The sequence below is a fragment of the Chrysemys picta genome, chromosome 3 (assembly GCF_011386835.1).
Source record: "Chrysemys picta bellii isolate R12L10 chromosome 3, ASM1138683v2, whole genome shotgun sequence".
Classification (NCBI taxonomy): Eukaryota; Metazoa; Chordata; order Testudines; family Emydidae; genus Chrysemys; species Chrysemys picta.
In genome coordinates this window covers 177,026,929-177,050,719 of record NC_088793.1, presented here as the reverse complement: position 1 = coordinate 177,050,719, position 23,791 = coordinate 177,026,929, and the positions used below count along the sequence as shown (strand labels likewise).

General features: G+C 45.5%; 1 protein-coding gene and 1 pseudogene across 1 annotated transcript; one reads left to right on the top strand and one right to left on the bottom strand.

Annotated features, from left to right (window-relative positions):
• Positions 1 to 7,089: 7,089 nt before the first annotated feature.
• Positions 7,090 to 15,420, bottom strand: EPCAM (epithelial cell adhesion molecule). The gene is made up of 9 exons (XM_005307334.5): positions 14,784 to 15,420; positions 13,959 to 14,063; positions 12,800 to 13,043; positions 12,374 to 12,439; positions 10,743 to 10,806; positions 9,932 to 10,033; positions 9,581 to 9,775; positions 8,670 to 8,711; positions 7,090 to 7,659 (listed from the first exon to the last, which is right to left on the bottom strand). The coding sequence occupies exons 1-9, from the start codon at positions 14,851 to 14,853 to the stop codon at positions 7,618 to 7,620; spliced, it is 930 nt and encodes a 309-aa protein (XP_005307391.1). The 5' UTR covers positions 14,854 to 15,420; the 3' UTR covers positions 7,090 to 7,617.
• A 3,973-nt stretch (positions 15,421 to 19,393) lies between these two features.
• Positions 19,394 to 20,215, top strand: LOC101943425 (DNA (cytosine-5)-methyltransferase 3B-like; annotated as a pseudogene).
• Positions 20,216 to 23,791: the final 3,576 nt, after the last annotated feature.

The following is a 23,791-nucleotide window of genomic DNA, read 5'->3' as shown; positions in this document are numbered from 1 at the left end:
GTGTTATTAGCAAACAAAAACTAAGTTTAGTGGCAGTTAAGGTTGCAACAAGACATACTCTATCCACCCCAAACCTTAAAAGCATGGAAATAACCATGCAAAACCTTAACAGTGACCTCATATGCTTTTATATCAATTATATCAACAGCACCTCTGAATGTCACACATTTTGTGCATTTAGGGAATTATTCTGCGGTAACGCTGCTGAGGTCACTGTTAAGGTTTTGCATTAAAGTGCAAGTTTGAGGAAGCTGGGGTATATGGTACATGGCCATGCAACATCTTGATAGATAAAAAGAAACATGACAAAGTCAGTCAGTCAATGGTGCTTGACAGTCATGTGGGAGAAGAGCCTGATGTGCCAGCGGCAGACCTTTCTGGCTTGCCTATGGGCCTCAGCCTGGGCTCTCTGATGGCTTTCCATGATGACTGCTCCAGACTGAGCAATTGTGGGCAGGGTTCTCCCAGTTGTCAGTGGGAATGCTGAATGTCTTGAGACCTTGCTTGACCTTGTCGCTGTATTGGAGCTTTGGCCTTCCTCTGCACCATGGGCAGTTCTTAAGTTGGCCATAAAGCCAGGGACACCGGAACCGGGGGCAAGGCAAGGGAAACTCAGACAATGTTTCATTTTCATGCTGGATAGTTGCCTTCATTCTTAAACAGGGAGAGCTCTTTTTGTGGACAGCCAGTTTTCGACAGGATCTTGTATATGCCATTCCCCCTGGTAACCACGTCAAAGGCCTTTTGTAGGTCAACAAATGCTACATAGAGAAATGTCTGTTCATCACAGCTTTTTTTGCAACAAGCGCAAGAAGCTGGAGTACATACGCACCTTTTGGTATCGGTTGCAGATGGAAGTGAAAGTCTTGTGGAGTGTGTTATCAATAGTGTTGTATGGCAATATAAAGGTAGAAAGGAATGCACACGTTTTCCCCCTTATTTCCACTCTTTTAAGGTTTTGTGTGGATGAACCATGTCTTGTTGCAACTTTAACTGTCCCAAAACATAGTTTGTTTGCTGATTTCCTATTTTTTTATTCAGCTTTAGTGTACCTCAGTAGATAACTCTGCAGAATCAGGGAGAAAGGAAGCTGCACCTGCCTGAGATCACATGGAGGAACTACACTGCTAAAGTATCAGAGGGGTAGCCGTGTTTGTCTGGATCTGTAAAAAGCAACAGAGAGTCTCCACGAAAGCTTATGCTCCAACACATCTATTAGTCTTAAAGGTGCCACAGGACTCTCTGTTGCTTTACACAGCTAAAGCTGCTCTGGACTGCATTGACTCTTCTGAAGAGTGTGAGAGGCTGACACACATCTCAGTAAACCTTGTATGTATAACAGTTTATCCCTGTTTAAGAATTACTGAAAGTAAGTACACCATGATCAAACCTCCATGCTTAGCAGTGGTGATGTAACCTGTGAGCTGGAGGGAATTTCATGAAGGAATCTATCTCATCACTCACTTCCTGAAACTCTCCCTGCCTCTTGTGGGCTTCTGGGTGCACATGCCTACATTGCACCAGCAGGTCTAGGTATTGGGCTTCTTGTTCCTCTAGACCCCATCCCATCTCTTGCAAGCATAAAGCATACCTCTCAACCTTCAAAGATGCCAATGTGGGACACCGGCAAATGTGATAGCTGCTATCGTGGCCAACACCATATGGATTGAACTGATGACCTACAGAAGTGAAAGTTTGAGTCTTTAGCATGTTAGCTAAAGACCAAGTCTCTTGGAGTGAGAACTGTCAGACTCTCATCCTCTGTGGACCATAGGGGCATAGAAGGTAGGGTTACTAACTTTAGTTGGACGTATTCCAGGTAGTTTCATCAGATGACAATCTTTAATTACAGATTAATATTTAATTCCTGGAGACTTGGCAACCCTAACAAAACACACGCTGACCAGTGGGTTATACAGGCAAAATGTTTTACAAACTGAAATGTGAAACATGTATTTTTGTGATTCACACCTACTTTTCAGATCATAGTTTTCCAATCTGTTTTAAAGTCTTCCCTCTATTACATGCAACCATGCCACCCTACATAGAACAGCAGCAAGGTTTCAACACCTTGACCATCATCAGGTCCCTGTCTTAGGCTGCCTTACTACTTGAGCTACAGGAGTAACTGCTAACCAATAGAGGAGGACTTGACACTTTCCAAGTGGGTTTCACACCTGTTTACTAGTAAGCAGTACAAATGGGTGATTAGGAACCCTGTATTCTATTCCTGGCTCTGGGAGAAGCATGTGCTTTATAGTGATTAACACAGGATAACCCAAACCGGTCTAGTCACCCTGAAAGGCAGCATAGGGGAGTGGCTAAGACGGTAGATTTTCATCTTAGACATGTGGTTTATGACCTTGCATAAGCTCTGTTAACATTTTAAAAATGGGGAGCGTTCAACAGCAATTCTCTTTTAGATTGAGATTATGGCCTTAGGCCCAGATTCTCAAGGTATTTAGGTGTCGCTGCACTCAGTGTTGCAATACCTGATTTAGAAGCCTAAATCTTATTTTCAAAAGTGATTTCTAAACACAAGTTTAGATCCCATTGTTCTGTGGATTTAGCTTGACACACGTATTTTCTGTTATGGCTAAAAATTATAAATTGTTCTAACACAGCTGTGTAACTGATATTTTAGCAAATGAAGAGCAAACATGGCTAAAGGCCAAGATCCAGACTGTCTTAGATTTCTTGCAAAAAATTTACAACAAAAGCAAGACAATCCAGTGTAAAATTGCAGGGGTGATTTTGAAGTTATTCATTCCACAGCCATATTATTTTCTATTCAAACCACCAAAAAAAAATTTAATAGGAGTCAAAGTCTACATTGCCTTTTGGCATTTTCCCTTTCAATGAGATTTTAACAAAAATGTAAAGCTCCTGTTAAACAGAAATCTGTAATGCAACCTTAACTATGGTGCAGCTTCCACTGCACCGTAACCCCTCAGTATTTCCAGTATGTTCCACAGAATCTACAGGTTTAAAACCTGTTCCCTTTGAGACTGGAGTACTGAGTCCAAAGCAACCAGACTCCACAGGAACATTTCTATTAACAAGCCTGAATATGAAATAAAACCTCAACCATGAGAGCAGAGCCATTAAAGTTACCTAGTATTCAGTTTGTTACACATCTTAGGGTATGTCTACACTACGAGAGTAGTTCGATTTTACTTAAATCAAATATGTGGAATCGATATTACAAAGTCGAACATGTGTATCCACACTAAGGACAGTAATTCGACTGTGTGAGTCCACACTAACGGGGCAAGCGTCGACATTGGAAGCGGTGCACTGTGGGCAGCTATCTCACAGTTCCCGCAGTCCCCGCTGCCCATTGGAATTCTGGGTCGAGCCCCCAAAGCCTGCTGGGGGTAAAAATGTGTCGAGGGTGGTTTTGGGTAACTGTCGTCATCCAACCGTCACTCCCGCCCTCCCTCCCTGAAAGCGCCGGCGGGCAATCAGTTCGCGCACTTTTCTGGTGAGTGACAGCGCGGACGCCACAGCACTGCGAGCATGGAGCCCGCTGTGACCATTGCTGCAGTTATAGCCGTTGTCAACACCTCGCACCTTATCATCCACCTTTTCCAGAGGCAGATGCTGAGAAATCGGGCGAGGAGGCTACAGCAGCACAGTGAGGACATGAAGTCTGAGAGTGGTACAGACCTCTCGCAAAGCACAGGACCCCGCGCCGTGAACATCATGGTGGCAATGGGTCATGTTGATGCTGTGGAACGGCGATTCTGGGCCCAGGAAACAAGCACGGACTGGTGGGACCGCATAGTGCTGCAGGTCTGGGAGGAATCACAGTGGCTTCGAAACTTTTGTATGCGGAAGGGAACTTTCCTGGAACTTTGTGAGTTGCTGTCCCCTGCCCTGAAGCGCAAGGACACCTGAATGCGAGCAGCCCTGACTGTCCAGAAGCGAGTGGCCATAGCCCTCTGGAAGCTTGCAACGCCAGACAGCTACCGGTCAGTCGCGAATCACTTTGGCGTCGGCAAATCTACCGTGGGGGTTGGGGTGATGCAAGTAGCCAACGCAATCGTTGAGCTACTGCTGTCAAAGGTAGTGACCCTTGGAAATGTCCAGGTCATCATAGATGGCTTCGCCGCAATGGGATTCCCAAACTGCGGTGGGGCTATAGATGGAACTCATATCCCTATCCTGGGACTGGACTACCAGGCCAGCCAGTATATTAACCGAAAGGGCTACTTTTCAATGGTGCTGCAAGCACTGGTGGACCATAGGGGACGTTTTACAAACATCAACGTAGGATGGCCGGGCAAGGTTCAAGACGCTCGTGTTTTCAGGAACTCTGGTCTGTTTAGACGGCTGCAGGAAGGTATTTACTTCCCGGACCAGAAAATAACTGTTGGGGATGTGGAGATGCCTATAGTGATCCTCGGACACCCAGCCTACCCGCTAATGCCCTGGCTCATGAAGCCCTATACAGGCGCCCTGGACACTGAAAAAGAACTCTTCAACTACCATCTGAGCAAGTGCAGAATGGTGGTGGAGTGTGCTTTTGGATGTCTCAAGGGGAGATGGAGAAGCTTACTGACTCATTCTGATCTCAGCGAAACCAATATCCCCATTGTTATTGCAGCTTGCTGTGTGCTCCACAATCTCTGTGAGAGCAAGGGGGAGACCTTTATGGTGGGGTGGGAGGTTGAGGCGAATAGCCTGGCTGCTGATTACGCCCAGCCAGACAGCCGTGCGATTAGAAGAGCCCAGCGGGATGCGCTGTGCATCCGGGAGGCTTTGAAAGCTAGGTTCCTCAGTGAGCAGGGTAACCTGTGACTATTGTTTGTTTAAAGAGAAGCTGAACCTGCCCCCGTTTCTTTACCCACTTACTGTTGACTATCCTCTCTAGCTACATACCCCGTTCACCCTGTCCCCCCACTTCCAACACATGTTTAAAAATAAAATAAATGGAACTTTGTTAATGAACACCGTTTTCTTTATTATGGATTTCGTGGTAAAGTGTTGAAACTGGGACGCAGACTGTGGTGGGGAGCGGGCGTAGTGATGGAAAGAATGCTTCTAAACTCGAGGAATGACAGGCTCCTGCTCCTAGAGCAGTCCGCAGTGGTGGACTGGTTGTTTCAACGGAGCCTGCCACCCCTCCTTTTTGGGACTCTGTGTGTGGGGGCTATGTGACTTTGTGGCAGGGGAGGACGGTTACAGATCCCCTGCTGCGTGGCTCTGTGATCCAGGATAAGGACCGCTGCATAAGATCTCTATCCGCCCCCCCCCCCCCCCCCGAACATGAAAATCACCTCCCAGACTGACCAGGGTGCCTAGTGACTGCACTGTGTGTGTGACCTTCTGCTGAATCTGCCCCCGTGTCTGTACCCTGGTAAAGGTGACTGTCCTCTCCAATTACCAACCCCCTTCCCCCCCTTCAAACACACTCTCCCCTAAAAGAACATGATGGAAACAGTAATTAACAGAAACGAAGCAACTACACAGTTAGGGGATGAAACTGGGACGGGGGCTTGGGTGAGGCAGGAAGGAAAGGACTTATCAAATTTTTGGGAATGAGAGTCTTCTGGTACTTGAGCAGTCTGCAGGGGTAGAGTGACAGTTTTCTGAGAACATGTCGTCCCGTGTCCTTTTCTTTCTCTGCCTAATCTGCGCCAGCCTCTGCGAGGGGGATGCCGGGGTAGGTCGGGAGACATTCGCAGCTGTGGAATGGGAAAAAGGGAGTGAATTCCTCACAAAGGTAATTTTTTGTGAACAATGAACATAGTCTTTCTCTGTGAACAAGACCATGCACAGCACCTATCACATGCGCAGTCAGGACAAGGTCAAACTAAATAGCTTCGTTGTGTGGATGGGTGCAGGGTTAATTCGATTTAACGCTGCTAAATTTGACATAACCTCCTAGTGTAGACCAGGCCTTAGACTGAAAGCAACTGGGTTAAGATTTGTGATTTAGGATTTATTGTTAGAAGAATTGGAGGAAGGGGAAGGGATCACTACTTTTAGTAGAGACTTCAAGTTAAACTCAGCTCAAAAATGGATGAACCTCTTATATTCTTGCAACCTTTTAAAAAACAATAAAGGAGTTCTCCCGTCAAAACTAGAGACAAAGCTTGATTGGATATTGAAACAGTCCTTGGTTCTGCTGAGTGTTGATAATTACCAAGGATCCAATTTAGTTATGGATTCCATTACTTTAAGGAACCTCTGACTTCCTCAGCTGTAGCCTGAGTGGGGGCAGGGACTGGAGCGGTCTGCCCCCCCACACTCCCATGACAGCAACTGAGGCTTCATTTCACTCTAGTGGTCAGTCCTCCCCATTATTTTTAGTGAAAGTCAAGGACAGGTTGCAGGCTTCTGTGAATTTGTGTGCATCGCCACCTGTCCCTGAATGTCACTAAAAATAACCATGACAAAAAGCTTAAGTATTAGTAATCAAAAACTTTTTTAAATGGTTTTAATTTTGAGGTGTTTGACAGCCATTTTTACATTAGATCTTGCCCCCACCCCCAAGATTTTTGGCACTAGAAAGATTATACATTCTTATGATTTATGCAAAGCTCATGATAGGCACAGCTAACTTAATGTATTAAAAGGCAAGTCTGGATAAAATACTGAGTTCCTTACTGAGTAGGAACAGGGGTTGAGGAACTTGTGTCATAGGAATCTGCATTTTTAAATACAGTTGTACAATTATATGGACGAGAACCCCATACCCCACAAATCAAAGCTACACATGCATTTACTGTGTTAGTATTTAACAACTGGGTCTTTGGCTTTGGTGTAATTTATCCATTTAAAATAGAAATGGATGCCATGTTTATATCATGTCTGCAACAAGCATGCCAGAAGACAAGAGCTTAAACAGTTTGCGCCCAGCCAGAAAGGTGGTTGGCCAATACAATAAGGATGTTTAGATGCACATAAGACATGGCACTTGAATTTCTCTGGGAAGATTAGATCACATGCATGTCTGGGTTGCTTACTTTCTTCTGCAGATATTTTTACATGGTAGCACAGAAGATAATACTGAAATACTGCAAGATTAGTTTATATCATTCTGCTAGTCTAGTTAAAGTGACTATAATAGAGAGCAGGCAATTTGTTTTAGAGTTTTATTAAATTCAAGTCATAAAAAAAAGTTACAGCAAATGTATCAAAGACAGTGTACAATACAGACATCCTTAAAAACAAGGCCATATTCAACTGTACATGAGCCAGATAGCAGGTATTCGGAGTTCTGTAGCTATATCCTGACAAGGCCAGCCTCAAAAAAATAAAATGTGTATTTAGATTAATTTTCCATTTGTAGTAGAAAGTTTGTAATAGATGTGTAACTCTGACGTACAAGTTACTGCAACACTTCTGCAGTTCTGCTCATCATTACAATCTCTTGGAGAGTTAGCCAGATCCCAAATTAAACCTGTACCCCTCCCACTCCCTCAAGATTGGCGACAATAGTACTAGTACTTATCCTATCTATGCTCATTTGAATTTGAGAAATCACCAAGTTACATAATTTTTCCCCGTAGACCACAAACATACACAAATTTAAATCCACACTTCTAGTCTTGTTTCAGTTCTGTTTGCCTTCTTGATAGTTCACAATTTGTCTTCTAGTGACTTCAGTTATGGGTTTAGTTCTCTTTGCATTTCATTCATTTCCTTTGCCTGGTGGGGAAGGAAGAGGAGAAAAATGTTAATGGTACAGATGTTGGAAGACAATTATATTTACCTCCTTAAAGCCACTGGTGGGAGGGAGGTGGCAGCAGTCACTCTCCTGTCCCTCTATTAGCTTTGCCACTGCCCCAAACACCTATCATAGCCAGACATTTTCATCCCATGGTTGTGTAATTCATGGCCATAGCTTCACTCAGCCAAACAGAAAATAAAATCCTCCTCCTGCGAACACTTACTCATGGGCTTAACTCTGTTACTGGGAACTTAATGCCTGCATAAGTGTTTGGGCTTAGTGCACCAAATATGCATTAACCTTGCTCATATAAGAGGTCTGTCACAGTGCTATGACAAGTTTTAGAGTTGCTTCTCCCTTTTCCAAAAGGGTGTTTATTAGACATCAGTACATAGATCATAGTCTGCAACCAGGAGATCTAGTCAAATCTGGTGATGCAGCTGCTACTTCTACTACTGTGACACACAATTCTAGGCTTGCCAGTGCTATTTCAAGAAACCCAAAATTTGATTTTTTCCTTCTGCTTGGCAGAAAGCAGAAGTGAAGACGTTTTAAGCTAGACGCTTTGTGCCTCTCTCGTTTGAGGTCTCAGTCTCAAGGTACAGAAGTACCAGCCAACAGTTCCTCTTGGCATCAGACTGCCCCTATCGCCAAGTACATTACTTGTATATAGTCATAATCCTGTGGATATTAGGAAAGGATGTACCTAAACAGAAATATGGACTTACAATAACTGGTTTAGTACACAGCAAGTGGCCAGCAAGTATTAAAAACATGAGCTCTGGCTACACTAAGTCATTGAAGCTAGAGTCACTGGTATATGGACAAAGCTTTGACATTTGTTTTGCAACCCACACAAAACCAAATTTTGCCTTAGTTGGAAAATGAGTCTTTCCCCCTAGAAAAATCCGGAGGAAAGTGACAGACTTCTATGAAGGCTAAAGGCATGGAGTATCTAATGAAGTGTTTTGGGTCCTTTAGAACTTACCTCACTCTTCTCATACTTTCCTCTCCTTCTCCTAGTGATAACCTGTAAAAGACAAGCAGGTTAGACAGTTAAGTCAAGCATCACAATTCAGTGTTAAGCTTCATGCCTGCTCGGTTCTTTAAAGTCTCCCAAACCGTGAGTCCTTAAGGAAGGGAAAGAAAAGAGTTTCTGCTATCCACTTTATTACATTGGACTAGCAGATTAAAAAAAAAAAAAAAAAAAAAAAAAACACCCCACCACCTTATCTCCATCCAGATACAGATTTAAATTATCCTATCTTCCATTCTCCCAATCCCTCCTATCTCCAAAAGATCACCTACTTGTGTGCTGCACCAGAGCTACAGAGAAAACAAAGAACAAAAAACAGGCTTTTCATTCAGAGCCTGAGCTCAGAAGGAGACAAGTGTGAGGTTTGTCATTTATTTTATACAGTCAGATTACAGACTGAGTGCAACTGATTTTACAGAAATCATTTTCTGCTGTAATATACATGATTGCTTCTCTGTAGTCTACACTACTGTTTCCCAACTGGTGTGCCATAGCACAGCCGTGTGCCGTCAGGCCCAAACAGGTGTGCTGTGGAATTTTTTGAAAAAGTACATGTGAGAACAAGTGAGTGAATGCCACCTTCTGATTAGCCATCAGCCTTGCCTATTTCAGGGCAGAGCAACCAACCAGAGCTTACTCGCTCTTCCTCCCTCCCCTCTTGTGTGAGCAACAGGTCAGCTCCTGTGCCCGTCCCCTTCCCTCTTGTAGTCATTTGCTGGAGAGGGGGGTAGGAGAAGAGCCCCTGGAGCTTGAGGTGTGCTGCAGCTGAGAAAAAAAAAAAAAGGTTTGGGACGACTGGTCTAGAGTGATGACACAAAGTGTACATTGCCAGTATTACTAAACTTGTTTACAACTAAACTTACCAGTACAACAATTCCAGCAACAATTGCTAGTATCACTACTACAATGACGGCAATAACACCAGCAGTCAGACGTTTCATGGAAAACTCCGGTGGCTTTTCATCAACATAGTAGATTAGAGCTTGATCAAATTTTAGAGGTTCTCCACTGATGTTAATCTGTAGCATGCCATTCTGAAGTAGAGAGTCACCTTTGACCTGTGAGAGGTTGAAGAGATACTTATTAGCACACTGGTCTTATGCAATAATCCATCTAAAAACAATGTTGGATACAACTCAAATTATTAGCCAGTATACTTGAATATAGTTGTTAGAAGTCACTGTTTTGAAAGCAAACTATTAATGCAGTCTTACATCTTTTTCAAAGTAGTACGCCACATCAGCTATATCCACATCCTTGCCAGACTTCTGGGAACCATTTTGCTTCAGTTCAATAGTAATATAAGGGTTTTCATACTGCAAGAGTGAAAGCAGTGTTACGGTTATTACTTCCTTGTAAACTGGACTTATGAAAAAATTAACAAGTCATGTTTTAAAGCAATCCCATAGAGTTATGCTCTTTTTAATGTTACTGATGAGCAGTTTTACAGATTGAGAACAAGAAGATGGAAATACCAAAAACAGCACACTAGGTGCTGCTTAACCATTGCATGGTTCCAATACAAGTTATCTACATGGTGGGAGGAGGAATTTTAGAATTATTTTGGACAGTGAATTGATGAGAATTTGCACCAGCCTTTACTCTGATTTTTCCAATTCACGAGCAGCTCAAGATTTTGGTCACGTCTGAAGAGATTGTCAGGACAGGATTCACAGGAAAGGGAAGGTAGGGGCAGTGTCTCAAGCATGTTCTACAGTAGGAGTAGATTCCCCACAAACAAGGCACATCTCTCCTCCCTTCTTGGGGAGAGAATGGAGAAAATCCAACTCTAAATCTAATCCAGATCTAGGCACTGCCTACCCTTCAGTCTCTACTTTAGTCAATTGAATGATTACACTGAAACAATACCATCATCCTTTCTATTCAACTGGAATATTCCAATTTAACAGTGTTTTATAGTCATACTAGCACCAAAATGCTTGCTTTGTATGAGCTCAATCTTAAAATGATATTAAATTGACTTCCAGATATATTTCTAAGTAAAGAAAAAGGTATGCCTCTTACCACAACATCATTTATATACTTTCGATTCAGCAAGTAACGCGTGTTAAATTCAGTTTTGATGGTTCTGCAAGAAGATTACAATATTAAAATGTAGCAACTCTAAGGTTACACAGAAGCTAAACAGCCACCCAAACCTATTGGGAGTCTTCATTTTCATGAGTAATAAGAGGCCTATAGGAGGAATTATGTACAACATATAGCAACAGCTCCAGTGGCAATTGGCACTTTCATGGGAGTGTATGATAAAGCATTGTGAAGGCCAAAGTCAAAAACTTCTAATAAAGTGAGTCAGGTATTGTGACGCTTGCAATATTTGCCTTTTTTATTATTAAAGCCCCACCTCAGTCTCAAGTGATTATATGACAGTTTTAATCTTAAATTTCTAGCCCTCACAGTTGCAGGGAAGAGCAAGATAGTGGGACGCAAGTGTAACTCAAAGGCTCAAACCAGAAGGCCAATTATTTTTGGTGTTCTAACTACAATATTGCCAAATCTAAGAATTTTTATTTTACTTAGTTTAAATTAGAGCTGTTAAACAATTAAAGAATTAATCACGAGATTAAAAAATAATTGCAGTTTTAATTGCACCGTTAAACAATAATGGAATACCATTTAAATATTTATGGATGTTTTCTACGTTTAAAAATATATTTCAATTACAACAAAGCATGCAGTGCTCACTTTATACTATTTTTGATTACAAATATTTGCACTGTAAAAAAAAAAGATAGTATTTTTCAATATGTAACAAATCTATAACTGCACTCAAAAAACAAAGGAAAACTAAGTACCTACAAGTCCTCTCAATCCTACTTCTTGTTCAGCCAATCGCTAAGATTATCTCCCATAAATGTAAACAATGCTGCCCACTTCTTATTTACAATGTCACCTGAAAGTGAGACCAGGCATTCACATGGCAGTTCTGTAGCCAGCATTGTAAGGTATTTACTTGCCAGATAGCATGAAGGGGCATATAAATATTTAGCATATCTGGCATGTAAATACCTTACAATGCTGGCTACAGAACCACCATGCAAACGCCTGGTCTCACTTTCAGGTGACATTGTAAATAAGAAGAGGGCAGCATTATCTCCTGTAAATGTAAACAAACTTGTTCAGCCAAATGCTAAGACAAACAAGAAGTAGGACTGAGTGAACTTGTAAAACTTTAGAGCCTCCATTGTTGTTGGTTTGTTACATAACTTCACTTCCAAACAAAAACAAACAAACCAACCAACCAACCAACCTCTACATTTGTAAGTTGCACTACAGTACTTGTAAGAGGTGAATTAAAAAAATACTATTTCTTTTATCTTTTTTACAGAGCAAATATATGTAATCAAAATAAAAGGGAGCACTGTACACTTTGTATTGTAATTGAAATCAATATATTTGTAAATTTAGAAAAATATCCAAAAATGTGAATAAATTCAAAACCGTATTCTATTATTTTTTAACAGTGTTATTAGCTTGATAAAAAAATTTATCGTTGTGTTAATTTGTTTTGAGTTAATCGCTGGAGTTAACTGCAATTAATTGACAGCCCTAGTTTAAATGTACTAGTGAAAAATAAACATCCTCAACTGCATACTATAGCACAAACAGCAGATGTTTTAATTTGATGCACTTACTCCTTCAAATGAGAAGCATCCACAGCTGTACTTCTCTCAGCATGTTTTGTTTCAATGATGATCCAGCTGAAATATAAAAGCCAAGCAGTTAGAACAAATATTTAAAATATCTACAAAGTCAGGTACACCAACATATTAAAATATTTTGCCTACTCATGTTCGGAGGTCCATGTTACCTGATTTTTATTTTTAAATTAAGTTGTGAGCAAGAAGGATTAGAAACTTCTTTCCACCATTCCCTGCACATTCACACAGACGTATTAAATGAAGTATCAAATTATTTTAAAACTGATTAAGTTATTAGGAGGTTAGGACCACTGGATTCTTGGTTCACATATACACTCCTAAGTTTTCCCTTACGTACAAAATACAGAGGGCAAGTCATGTACTATTAGAATATGGACCATAATGTGTTACAAGACTGACCTTGTTCTGACTAGTTCACTGCACTGCAAGTTTGTGTCACTCTTTTCAGTTCTTCTTGCTCCAGCACTGTTCACACACCAGCAGGAAGTTCCATTGCACTGCCTAGCCTTGAAGATGCCACTGTTTTCACAGTCAGGATCATAAATGCCATCGTTGTCTACATATGCATACTTTGGTCTCTCCCTACGACCAGACTTCTTTAAGCCAGCCATTTCTGCCTTCATCAGCAGACATTTTGAAGTCACTAAGAATAGTTAAAAAAAAAAAAAAAAAGTTTTATCTTGAAAGTTACCAGAACCATTGGTTCAAAACATTATTGACTGGTTTTGGTTTGCTATATGTAGAATGATGTTGTATTGAAAGGCAGCAATTTTAAAGCTGCTAAAAGGAAACATTACACAAAAGTCATCTGTAGAAGGCGTTACCAGGGGACAGAGAACAAGGATTAAAAAAAAAAAGGGAGGGGGGGTGTGGCCAGCTCCAGGCACCAGCTGAGCAAGCTGGTGCTTGGGGCAGCAGATTGTTGGAGGCTGTTGGAGGCGGCATTCTGCCTAATCCTAGGGCGGCACGGCCGCTTTTTGTTGTTGTTGTTCTTGTTCCGCTCCGGGCACCCTGTAAGGGGCAGCGGCGCGGAGAACCAGAGCACCCTGCAGGGCAGTCCTCTTCCTTCCCTCCCCGCTGACCGGAGCGGAGCCCTCGCGGTAGGCAGCAAGAGGCGGTGCAGTGGGAGGGGTCACGTGGCAGCGCCCCTGCTGTAGCCCTGGCCACCCCCTTCTCTCTCTCTCTCTCTCTCTCCCCCCTGCACCTGCACCGCAGGTTTTTTTGTTTTTGTTTTTGTTTTGCTTGGGGTGGCCAAAAAGCCAGAGCCGGCCCTGTATATAGATTTGAATAATGAGAACTTGTTTAGACACGACAAACAAATTTGACGCGGAGCATGAGGGGTTTATAACCTTGTCAATCAGTAACAGAGGGTTAGGAAGCTTTCCGTAAGGGTGAATTATTCCTTAAGTGCCCATTTTGTGGCTTCTTGTCCTTTCCTCTGAAGCAGTCAGCACCAATCACTGCCAAAGCAGTCCAGTGGTCAGACCTAGTAAGTTATTTGTCACCCGAAAAGAGAACAGTAAGAAGCTGTCCAAACCAAGGAGTGGGCGATACTTACGTGTGTCACACTGGATTGTGACTTGTGACCCAATGGATGTACACTCGCAGATCCCGGAACGGTTAGTGCAGCTGGTTGTGCGTTTGTTGTTGGCACATGTACAACCTAAAGAGATTTAAAACCCCCAAGAACGCTGTGAGTACTTAACCCTTTACAAACATGGCCCGCTTCCCCTTTTAGCACTTTGCGGACGAGTGCCGAGACAAAGCGTAGCGGAGTGACTAGCGCCAGGCCAACCTGCGCACGACAGAGCAGGAACTGGAAGGGAGAATTTCTCGGCTCCTCAGGCCATGCTGAGACTGGCCCCACACCCAACAGATGGGTTCGCCTCCCCCCAGACGGCCAAGTATTTCTCCGTGCAGCGCCCCCAGGATCCGCCGTGCGCGCCCCTTCGCAGCCCGTCCACGGGAAACTCCCGGGCTCGGCACCGCACGGAGGGGCAGGGCGGGGGCAGCTCGGGAGCGGGACGTTAGACAGCGGGGGGTATCGAGACCCAGCCAGAGCCCAGCAGGTGCTCGGGGCGCGGCTCAGCCGCTCAGATGGGAACGGGGAGCTCCCGCCCGGCGCTTTCCCAGCCCTGCTACGCGCCCGGCTCCCTCCCCCGGGGGCTCGGGCCCCCCCAGGAGCAGGCGGAGCCCGCGTTAGCCGCAGCCCCAGCGGCGTCTGGAGCGCCGCGGCGGAGCTCGCCTCGCCCTGCCGCACAAGGAGCCCGAGCAGCCGCTGCCCAATAGCGGGAGGTCCCGTTTTGGGGCGCGGGACCGAGCGGCAGCTCGCCGGGCCGGGCCATCTCGGGCACCCCGCGGGCGGGGGGGGGGGCATACTCACTCTGATCCTCCTGGGCCCAGCACACGGCGGCCACCAGCAGCAGCAGCGCAGCCCCGCGGAGCAGCTCCATGGCTAGCGGGCGGGGAGTCGGGGGTCCGGAGCGCTTGGCCCTTTAGGCTGCGGGAGAGCGACCTGTGCGTGCGCCTCGGGGAACCGCTCCCAGTCACTGACTGAGCTGCCCGACAGGTTCCGCAGGTAGTGACCGAGCCTCGCCTCCCTTCTCCGGTTACACCCACCTGGGGCCGCTGCTGCTGCCACCACCGCCGCTCCTCCCCCTGCGATCGCTAGCGCTGCCCCACCCGGCCAGGACGGGCTAATAAACCCCGCCGCGCCTGGGCGAAACTGAGTGACTCAGTGGGGGAGGGGTCCCAGCCTCGGTGCCTCACCTGGGGCGCCCCGGGGCCGGCGACCATATATAGCTCTTCCGGGGCGGGGTGAATCAAGGAGACAATGGGGAGGGGGAGAGGGCTCATCTCCGGGGGAGCGGAGCAAGGCAGGAGGGCACTGGGAAGAAGGGCATTGAGGGGGGGCAGCAGTAGGGGATCCATGGGACGGGACCTCCTGGCCCTGAGGGGCTTGGCCTGGAAACAGGTAGCGGGGTCTGATGGCTCTTGGCAAGCTGAGTGCGTGTCAATACAATGACCGAGGGCGGAGTGGGTTGGAAAGAGGAGGGATCTACAGGGCGAGTAGCGGCAAGGGAAAGCGAGAGGAGAGGAGGGCAAGGTGCATAGAAAGGGGAGGGAAAGGATGATGGAGGAAATGAGGAACGTCATGAATGAAAACAGGACATGACCTGCACTAGGAGGTTTTGCTCTCCACGACAAGAAGAAACTGTTACTCATCCTGGAGCGATCCCTGCCTTCTGTTGGTTTTGAGGCGTGGGAACTTAGGTTGTCACTCACTTTTCTATGACCCCTTTGCTAGTGGAATAAACATGCCCCTTTCTTGTTCCTGATACCTATGATCTAATTTTTTAAGCTCATCTCAGATTCCCAGATATCCCAATTGTTGTATTGGGCTGTTTGTGTGTTGGCGTAGGTATGTCATTGTAGCTATGCCAATCCACCTCTACCTCGATATAACGCTGTCCTCAGGAGCCAAAAAATCTTACTGCGTTATAGGTGAAACCACATTATATCGAACTTGCTTTGATCCACCGGAGCATGCAGCCCTGCCCCCCGGAGCGCTGCTTTACCGCATTATATTCGAATTCGTGTAATATTGGGTCGCGTTATATTGAGGTAGCAGTGTATAACCCTATAGCACTTTCAGAAGTGGTGTGCCGAGTCTTCATTTATTCACTCTAATTTAAGGTTTCGCGTGCCAGTAATACATTTTAAACTTTTTTAGAAGGTCTCTTTCTATAAGTCTATAATATATAACTAATAATATATAACTAAACTATTGTATGTAAAGTAAATAAGGTTTTTAAAATGTTTTAATTTAAAATTAAATTAAAATGCAGAGCCCCCCCGGACCGGTGGCCAGGACCTGGGCAGTGTGAGTGCCACTGAAAATCAGCTCATGCGTGCCATAGGTTGTCTACCTCTGCCTTATAGCATACACGCAGCATACACCAGTGGAAGGGTTTTCTGTCCACATAGTAACACAACCTGCTCAAACAAAGGCATGGTTTACACCTAAAACTTAGGTCAACTTGGCTGCATTGCTCAGGGCTGTGAAAAATTTGATGCCTTATGCAACATAGCCTCCACTGGAGACACAGTTATGTTGATAGAAGATTTCTTACATTGACCAGCTACTGCTTTTCAGAGAGGTTAATTAACTACATCAATGGGGAAAAAATCTATCCATCAATGTAGAAAGTGTCTATGCCCCAGCTGCAGTATCACAGCTGTGCTGCTGTAGTGTAGACATACCCCAAGTTAGCTGTGTCAACAGAAGCATTCTCCCATCAGCATAGCTATGTCTACACTGGGGGTTAGGTTGGAATACCTATGTTGGTCAGAGGTGTAGGTTTTTTTTACAGCCCAGACTGATGTAGCTATCATAATCTAATTTTTAAGTGTAACCCAAGCCCCAGTTTAGCTATAGCAGAATAACTTTTTCTAAAACTATTGATTTAGGAAGGGTTTTTTAACTTTATTTAGGAAGTTTTAGTAGGTTTAAAAATCCTTGCTATATAAATATCAGAAACAAAAATAATCATTACAACAGCAAGCTTTTGTTTAGAGAAATATACAGTAATATAATGAACTGATTTTTCTATTTAATGGGCTGTTACCATATTGCAGAGTGAGAATATTTACACTATGCATGACATGTTTCTGGTGATTTTATTAAATTGAGAGACATCTCTGATTTGCATGTACTTAATTTTAAGCATGTAAATAATTCTTTTAATTTCAAATTTTCTTAAAGTTAAGCATTTGTAATAAATCTTGCAGGATTGGGACCCAGGTTTTGTTTAAACCATTGTTATTTTTAGGTATGAGGAATATGAATAACACAGCTCCCAATCTTATGAGGCTGAAGTTGGTTCTTTGTTCCTTATTCAGAGGCTGACTTAAAAAACAAGTAAAACTTTGTATTGCAATAGGACTGTTTTTAAGAATACACTTTTCTGAGACACAAGCAAAGCCTCTGCTCCACACAATGTAAATGTCTCTTACTTTGAATAAGTAATTGAGATTTGAGGATGTGTCAAAGACAAATTGTCACCCCAAGTGATTCATATCTGCAACCATTCAGCATTTCTGAAGAACCTGAGACATGCCACTCCCAAACCTGAGGTTTAATTTCTGCACCAAATTGTGCCATGTCTTGTCCTCCCCTCTCCCCTCACCCTTTCCATTTTGCCACAACTCCTTGAATAAGGAACTGGGTTTGACTTGTAAAATGAGAAAATATCTCTTGGGTCACCTCAATGACACAGCCCTGTGGCTGTTAATTGATTCTGAAGAGCCCATGACATGTCACTCTCTGCTAGAAACCTCAGTTTTCGGGCAAATTCCTACCTCATCTTTCATGCTTTCCCCTCCATTTTTTCAGTGCTCCTTAGAGGATAAGGAACTGAATATAACTTGTGTTAAATGATAAAATACTTCTGGGGTGATCACAAGTAGCATGTCTTTGTGACTATTTGATAATTCTGGAGAGTCCAGGATATGCTGTCCCCTTACTAGAACCTGAGCCCTGGTCTACAATATGGGGTTAGGTCAAATGTAGCCGCGTTAGGTTGATTTAAAAATGATTGCGTCCACACAACCAACCCTGTTCTGTCGACCTAAAGGGCTCTTAAAAAAATCAACTTCTGTACTCCTCCCCGACAAGGGGAGTAGTGCTAAAATCGACCTTGCTGGGTCAAATTTCGGGTAGTGCAGATGCAAATCGACAGTATTGGCCTCCGGGAGCTATCCCAGAGTGCTCCATTGTGACTGCTCTGGACAGCACTTTGAACTCCCATGCACTAGCCAGGTACACAGGAAAAGCCCTGGGAACTTTTGAATTTCATTTCCTGTTTGGTCAGCGTGGCAAACTTTCACCAGCACTCAGCAGCACAGGTGACCATGCAGTCCCCCCAGAATCGTAGAGCGTAGAATGTTTCTACGTTCCCCCATCATCTCCGTCCCTGGGGTTATCGCAGATTAGAAGGCGAAAAAAATGCACTCACGATGACATATTTTCCGAGCTCATGCAGTACTCCCACACTGATAGGGTACAGCTTAATGCATGGAGGCATTCAGTGGCAGAGGCCAGGAAAAAATTAAGTGAGCACGAAGAGTGGAGGCAGGACATGATGCTGAGGCCAATGGGGGAACAAATGGACATGATGAAGCGTCTATTGGAGCTGCAGGAAAGCCAACAAGAGCACAGACCCCCACTGCATCCACTGTATAACTGCTTACCCTCCTCCCCATGTTCCATAGCCTCCTCACCCAGACACCCAAGAACGCAAGGGGGGAGGCTCCGGGCCCCCAGCCACTCCACTGCAGAGGATGGCCCAAGCAACAGAAGGCTGTCATTCAAACAGTTTGATTTTTAGTGTGGCTGCAATAAGCAATATGGCCTTGTCCTTCCCTCCTCCACCACCCCACCCAGGCTACCTTGTCAGTTATCTCATTTTTAAAAATTAATTAATTAAAGAAAGAATGCATGGTTTCAAAACAATAGTTACTTTATTTCAAAGGCGGGAGGGTGGTTGGCTTACAGGGAATTAAAATCAACAAAGGGGGTGGGTTTGCATCAAGGAGAAAGACACACAATTGTCACACTGAAGCCTGGTCAGTCATGAAATTGGTTTTCAAAGCCTCTCTGATGCGCAGTGCGCCTTGCTGTGCTCTTCTAGTTGCCCTGGTGTCTGGCTGATCAAAATCGGACGCCAGGCAATTTGCCTCAACCTCCCACCCCGCCATAAATGTCTCCCCCCTTACTCTCACAGATATTATGGAGCCTACAGCAAGCAGCAATAACAATGAGAATGTTGGTTGCGCTGAGGTCTGACCTAGTCAGCAAACAGCTCCAGTGACCTTTTAAACGTCCAAAGGCACATTCTACCACCATTCTGCACTTGCTTAGCCTATAGTTGAACTGCTCCTTAGTACTGTCCAGGCTTCATGAGCCATGGGAGCATGGGGTAGGTGTGACCATGTGGTGCTGCCGGCTGGGAGAGCAGCCTGAGGCAGAAGCCTCCAGCTCGCATGATATTCCAGGCAGGACTGAATCTCCATGAGATGAAACTTAAAGAAGAGAATGACCTGGAGTCTCTGGCTCCCATTCGGTGCTCTAAGAGGAGGATGGCCATGTCTGTCCAGGCGCCCCTGATCGACCTCACTGAGGAGGATTCCAAGGAGTCCTCCCAGAGCAGCAGTACCACGTCTGCCAGCAGCACCCAGGAGGACCAGAACGGATCTCCAGAGCTCATTACTGGGGAGCAGGAGAGCAGAGTTGCAGGGGAAGTGGTGGAATACCAGGATGGGAAAGATTTTGGAATTGGGGAGCTCGTGTGGGGGAAGATCAAGGGCTTCTCCTGGTGGCCTGCAATCATCGTCTCCTACAGAATCACATCCAAACATCAGGCAATCTCCAGAATGCGCTGGGTGCAATGGTTTGGGGACGGCAAGTTCTCCGAGGTTTCAGCAAACAAGCTGGTGGGTCTGATGGTGTTTAGGCAGCATTTCAACCACTCCATGTTTAATAAGCTGGTCTATCAATGAGTTGTACACTATGCCCTGGAGGTTGCTAGGAACCAGGCAGGGAAGATGTTCACAGAACCCCCGGCCAAGCGACTAAAGACTAATTTCTGCAACAACAGCAAGGAGCGGGTGAAGGAGGACCAGAGCAGAGAGCAAATGCTTTCCAAAGTCACAAACAACAACAGGAGCCCTGAAGACAGTTGTTTATCATGCGGGAGAAAAAACCCAGCCACACTCCACCCGCTGTTTGAGGGGGGGTCTTTGTCAGACTTGTAGGGATCGATTCCTGGCAATACCGGATTTACAATGGCGCCAGTGGCGCCACTGGCGCTGGGCCCACGCTCCAAAGGGCCCCAGCCCAGCCTCTCTTCTCCAGGAAGGTTGGTGTTGCTGTGCCTGGGGCTCTGTCCTGCTGTTGCAGGGCAGTCGGCAGCAAAGCTCCCCGGCCTCCCTCTCCCCCCCACCTCTTCCCCACCGTGTTGTGTACTTGTCCCTCTTCCTCTCACTCTCTCTCCCTGGTCCTGATCAGCTGTTTCGGGGGGGGGGGGGGAGGGAGCAGCAGCCATGGCGCCTGGACCCCGGGCAGGGTGAGTCAGCTTCTCAGGAAGGAAGCGATTTTTTTACAGGCTGTCCCCTTTTCCCAGATCTTCCTCCCCGTCCTCCTCCCGCTGCACCCCCTACCCTTCCCATGCAAGCCAATTTTTTTTAATGGCAGGCTGTGGGTCCCGGCCGCCGCTGAGCTTGCTGCCGACCTGGGGTTCTGTTCACTCAGCCGGCAGCAGGCTGAGCAGGGCCAGCAGTGGGCCAGCTCCTGGCAGCCGGGCTCCCAGCCGCCAGCCCCGCTCAGCCTGCTGGGGTCCCAGCCAACTCTGCTCAGCCTCCTGCCTGCCTCGGTGAACGGTCTGGGGTTCCATTCACCCAGGCCGGCAGGAGGCTGAGCGGATCCGGCGTCCGAGACCCTGGCTGGCAGGAGCCAGCAGACGGAACCCCAGACCGGCCGCCGGCCCTGCTCAGCCCGCTGACGATCTGGGGTTCCGGCTGCCGGCCCCTTGCCAGCCAGGGTCTCGGCCACCGGCCCCGCTGAGCCTGCTGCCGGCCTGGGTGAATGGCAGGAGGCTGAGCGGAGTTGCCGGCTGGGACCCCGGCTGGCAGCTGAGTGAACGGAACCCCAGGCCAGCAGTAGGCTCAGCGGTGGCTGGGATCTGCAGCCTGCCATTAAAAAAAAAAATCAGCTCAGTGGCACACGTGCCGTAGGTTGAGAACCCCTGATCTAGTGTATACAGTGTATACTATGTATACTATGTGTACTGTAGTTTATGGTAATTTTCACTATACGCGATTTTTCTCTTACGTGCTGACCTTAGAACCTAACCCCCGCGTAAGATGTGACTCCACTGTATTCATTTTTGAAAATTTATAATAAGCGATGCTCCGGAGGGGGGGAGGGGGCGCAAGGTAGAAGTTTCGCCTAGGGTGCAAAATATCCTTGCACCAGTCCTGGATACTGTGTCAGCTGATCCCCACAGTCTCCAACCTACCTGGGCAGTACAGCAGACATGGCCCTGCCCACTAGCTCCTCTCCACTCCCTACCCCCCCCACCACTTGCCCCCCCCTTAAGGCTTAGCCCTCTTACTTTTAAAAATTATTGCTTGCCCCTCTCCCCCCTCTTCCCCCCCAGGCTTTTCTGGCAGCCCTGTTGACAGGTATCCAGTTTTAGACTGGAAACTCCAGTAGAAAACGGGACCTGAATGTCCGGTTAGCAGTGCTGACTGGAAACTAAATGTCCGGTTATAGGAGTAACCACATTAGCCTTCACTCCTCCCACCCCAGAGGGCTGGAAGAGAACCTGTCCTGCTGCTGTGGGAGAAGGGGCAGCTCAGTGCAGAGAGAGACAAAGAGAATGGGCTAGAACTAGGTAGGTACCCGCTCTATGTGGGCAAGGGCAGAGGGATCCTGTTTACCCCCTCCCCAGCCCTGCTGCACTTGCAGTTTACCCCTGACCCCTCCCTTGCTCCAGAGACCAACCCTAGCTCCTGCCCCACTGTGCTTTTACCCCCGGCCCCTTTTACAATAATTCCCCAGGGGGGCCCACAAATAAGTTTGGTGCTGGGCCCACAAAAAGTTAATCCGGCCCTGATTCCTGGAGCTCTTCTACATGTACGACGAGGACGGGTACCAGTCCTACCTGCACGAGCTGATGCTATGTAGCAATGCCAGCTGCTGCAGGTGCTTCTGTGTCCAATGCTTGGAGTTCCTGGTACTGCAAGGTACCTCGGCCAAGGCAAAAGAGCAAGAGCCCTGGAGCTGTTACATGTGTCAAGCACAGAAGTGCTATGGGGTGTTACAGCACCGACCGTACTGGAATGTACAGCTGCAAGACTTCTTCACCAGTGACAAAGGGCGGGAATATGATGCATCTAAAATCTAAAAAGGCCTGCACATTTCCCAGAGTCACTACCCTTGATAACAGAACATCAATGATTGCATTGGCTACTTGGATCACAGCAGCCCCCACAGTAGACTTGCCCACAACAGCAGCGGTGACGGTGAGCTGAGCAGGCTCCATGCTTGCCGTGGTATGGCGTTTGCATGGGTAACCCAGGAAAAAAGGCGCGAAATGATTGTCTGCTGTTGCTTTCACGGAGGGAGGGGTGACTGACGACATGTACCCAAAACCACCCGCAACAATGTTTTTGCCCCATCAGGCATTGGGAGCTTAACCCAAAATTCCAATGGGCAGCGGAGACTGCGGGAACTGTGGGATAGCTACCCACAGTGCACCACTCTGTAAGTCGATGTTAGCCATGGTAGTGAGGACGCACTTCGCCGACTTAATGCGCTAAGTGGGGACATACGCAATCGACTGTATAAAATCGATTTCTAAAAATCGACTTCTATAAAATTGACTTAATTTCATAGTGTAGACAGACCCTTAGTTTCTGTACAAACACCTGCAACATATCACACCTAAGTTCCATTTTGTTTTTACTTTTTGAGCAAACAATAATAAATAATGAAAAATAATATTCAATTAGCTTTCTGCAAATCCAGTGCATTTTTTTTTTCAAATTATTTTATAAACACAATATCCATAGAAATCCTGGTATGTTCTGAGACAATTCAAGAACAAAAAAAATGGTTAAAGATATTAAATATACTATTTGTTATGCATACATCAACTAGCTGTTGTCTTTAGTTGTGGGATGTATACAGCAGCAATGTATTTGTGCACTTTGATTCTAAGAAATTTGGAGCACACTTCTTTTGTTGCTGAAGTATCTCTACTTCCTTTCCTTTTAAATTCAAAAATGCCATCTTAGAAAATCTGAATGTTACCAAGCTTGTGGAAACATACAGAAGTTAGTACCAAAAGGTATTTCAAAGGTAGTGGGTATGACCCTTAATCTCAACAGAAAAGCTAGTTTTAAATTTTAAATATCATTGGTTTCCCAGAATATAAAAGCAATACCATTGGAAACATAAGACAGAGGTTAGGTAGAACACATTTTAAAAATATTTTCTAAACTTTTGTTTTAGCTTTCTAAATAAACTTCACGCCAGAAGAAAGGCAAAATAAATAAAAAGACCTTTCTGAATAATTAAAAATGCATTAGTAGGAAAACTTTCTTTTAGGAAAGTTGAAAGCCAGGACAGAATCCACCTAGGTCTGTTCCCCCTTTAAATTAGAAGCTGTAACAAACAGTATGTTTCCTAATAGTGTTCTAACTTCCTCTTTAGACTATCTATATTAGTTGTTCAATATAAATATCTGAACGTGCAGATACTCAATGCCTGGAACTCCATTGAGCGATCTAAGAGCAAAGTGGCTGCAGGGTAGGTCTCTTCATGTA

What these genes read in the sequence shown, in the direction of transcription:
- EPCAM (XM_005307334.5), bottom strand. Translation starts at nt 14,853, where the DNA reads ATGGAGCTGCTCCGCGGGGCTGCGCTGCTGCTGCTGGTGGCCGCCGTG. An exon ending in AGTGAACTAGTCAGAACAAG is followed by an intron (nt 12,440 to 12,799) that starts GTCAGTCTTGTA and finishes TTTATATTTCAG; the next exon opens with CTGGATCATCATTGAAACAA. An exon ending in GATGCTTCTCATTTGAAGGA is followed by an intron (nt 10,807 to 12,373) that starts GTAAGTGCATCA and finishes ATCTTCTTGCAG; the next exon opens with AACCATCAAAACTGAATTTA.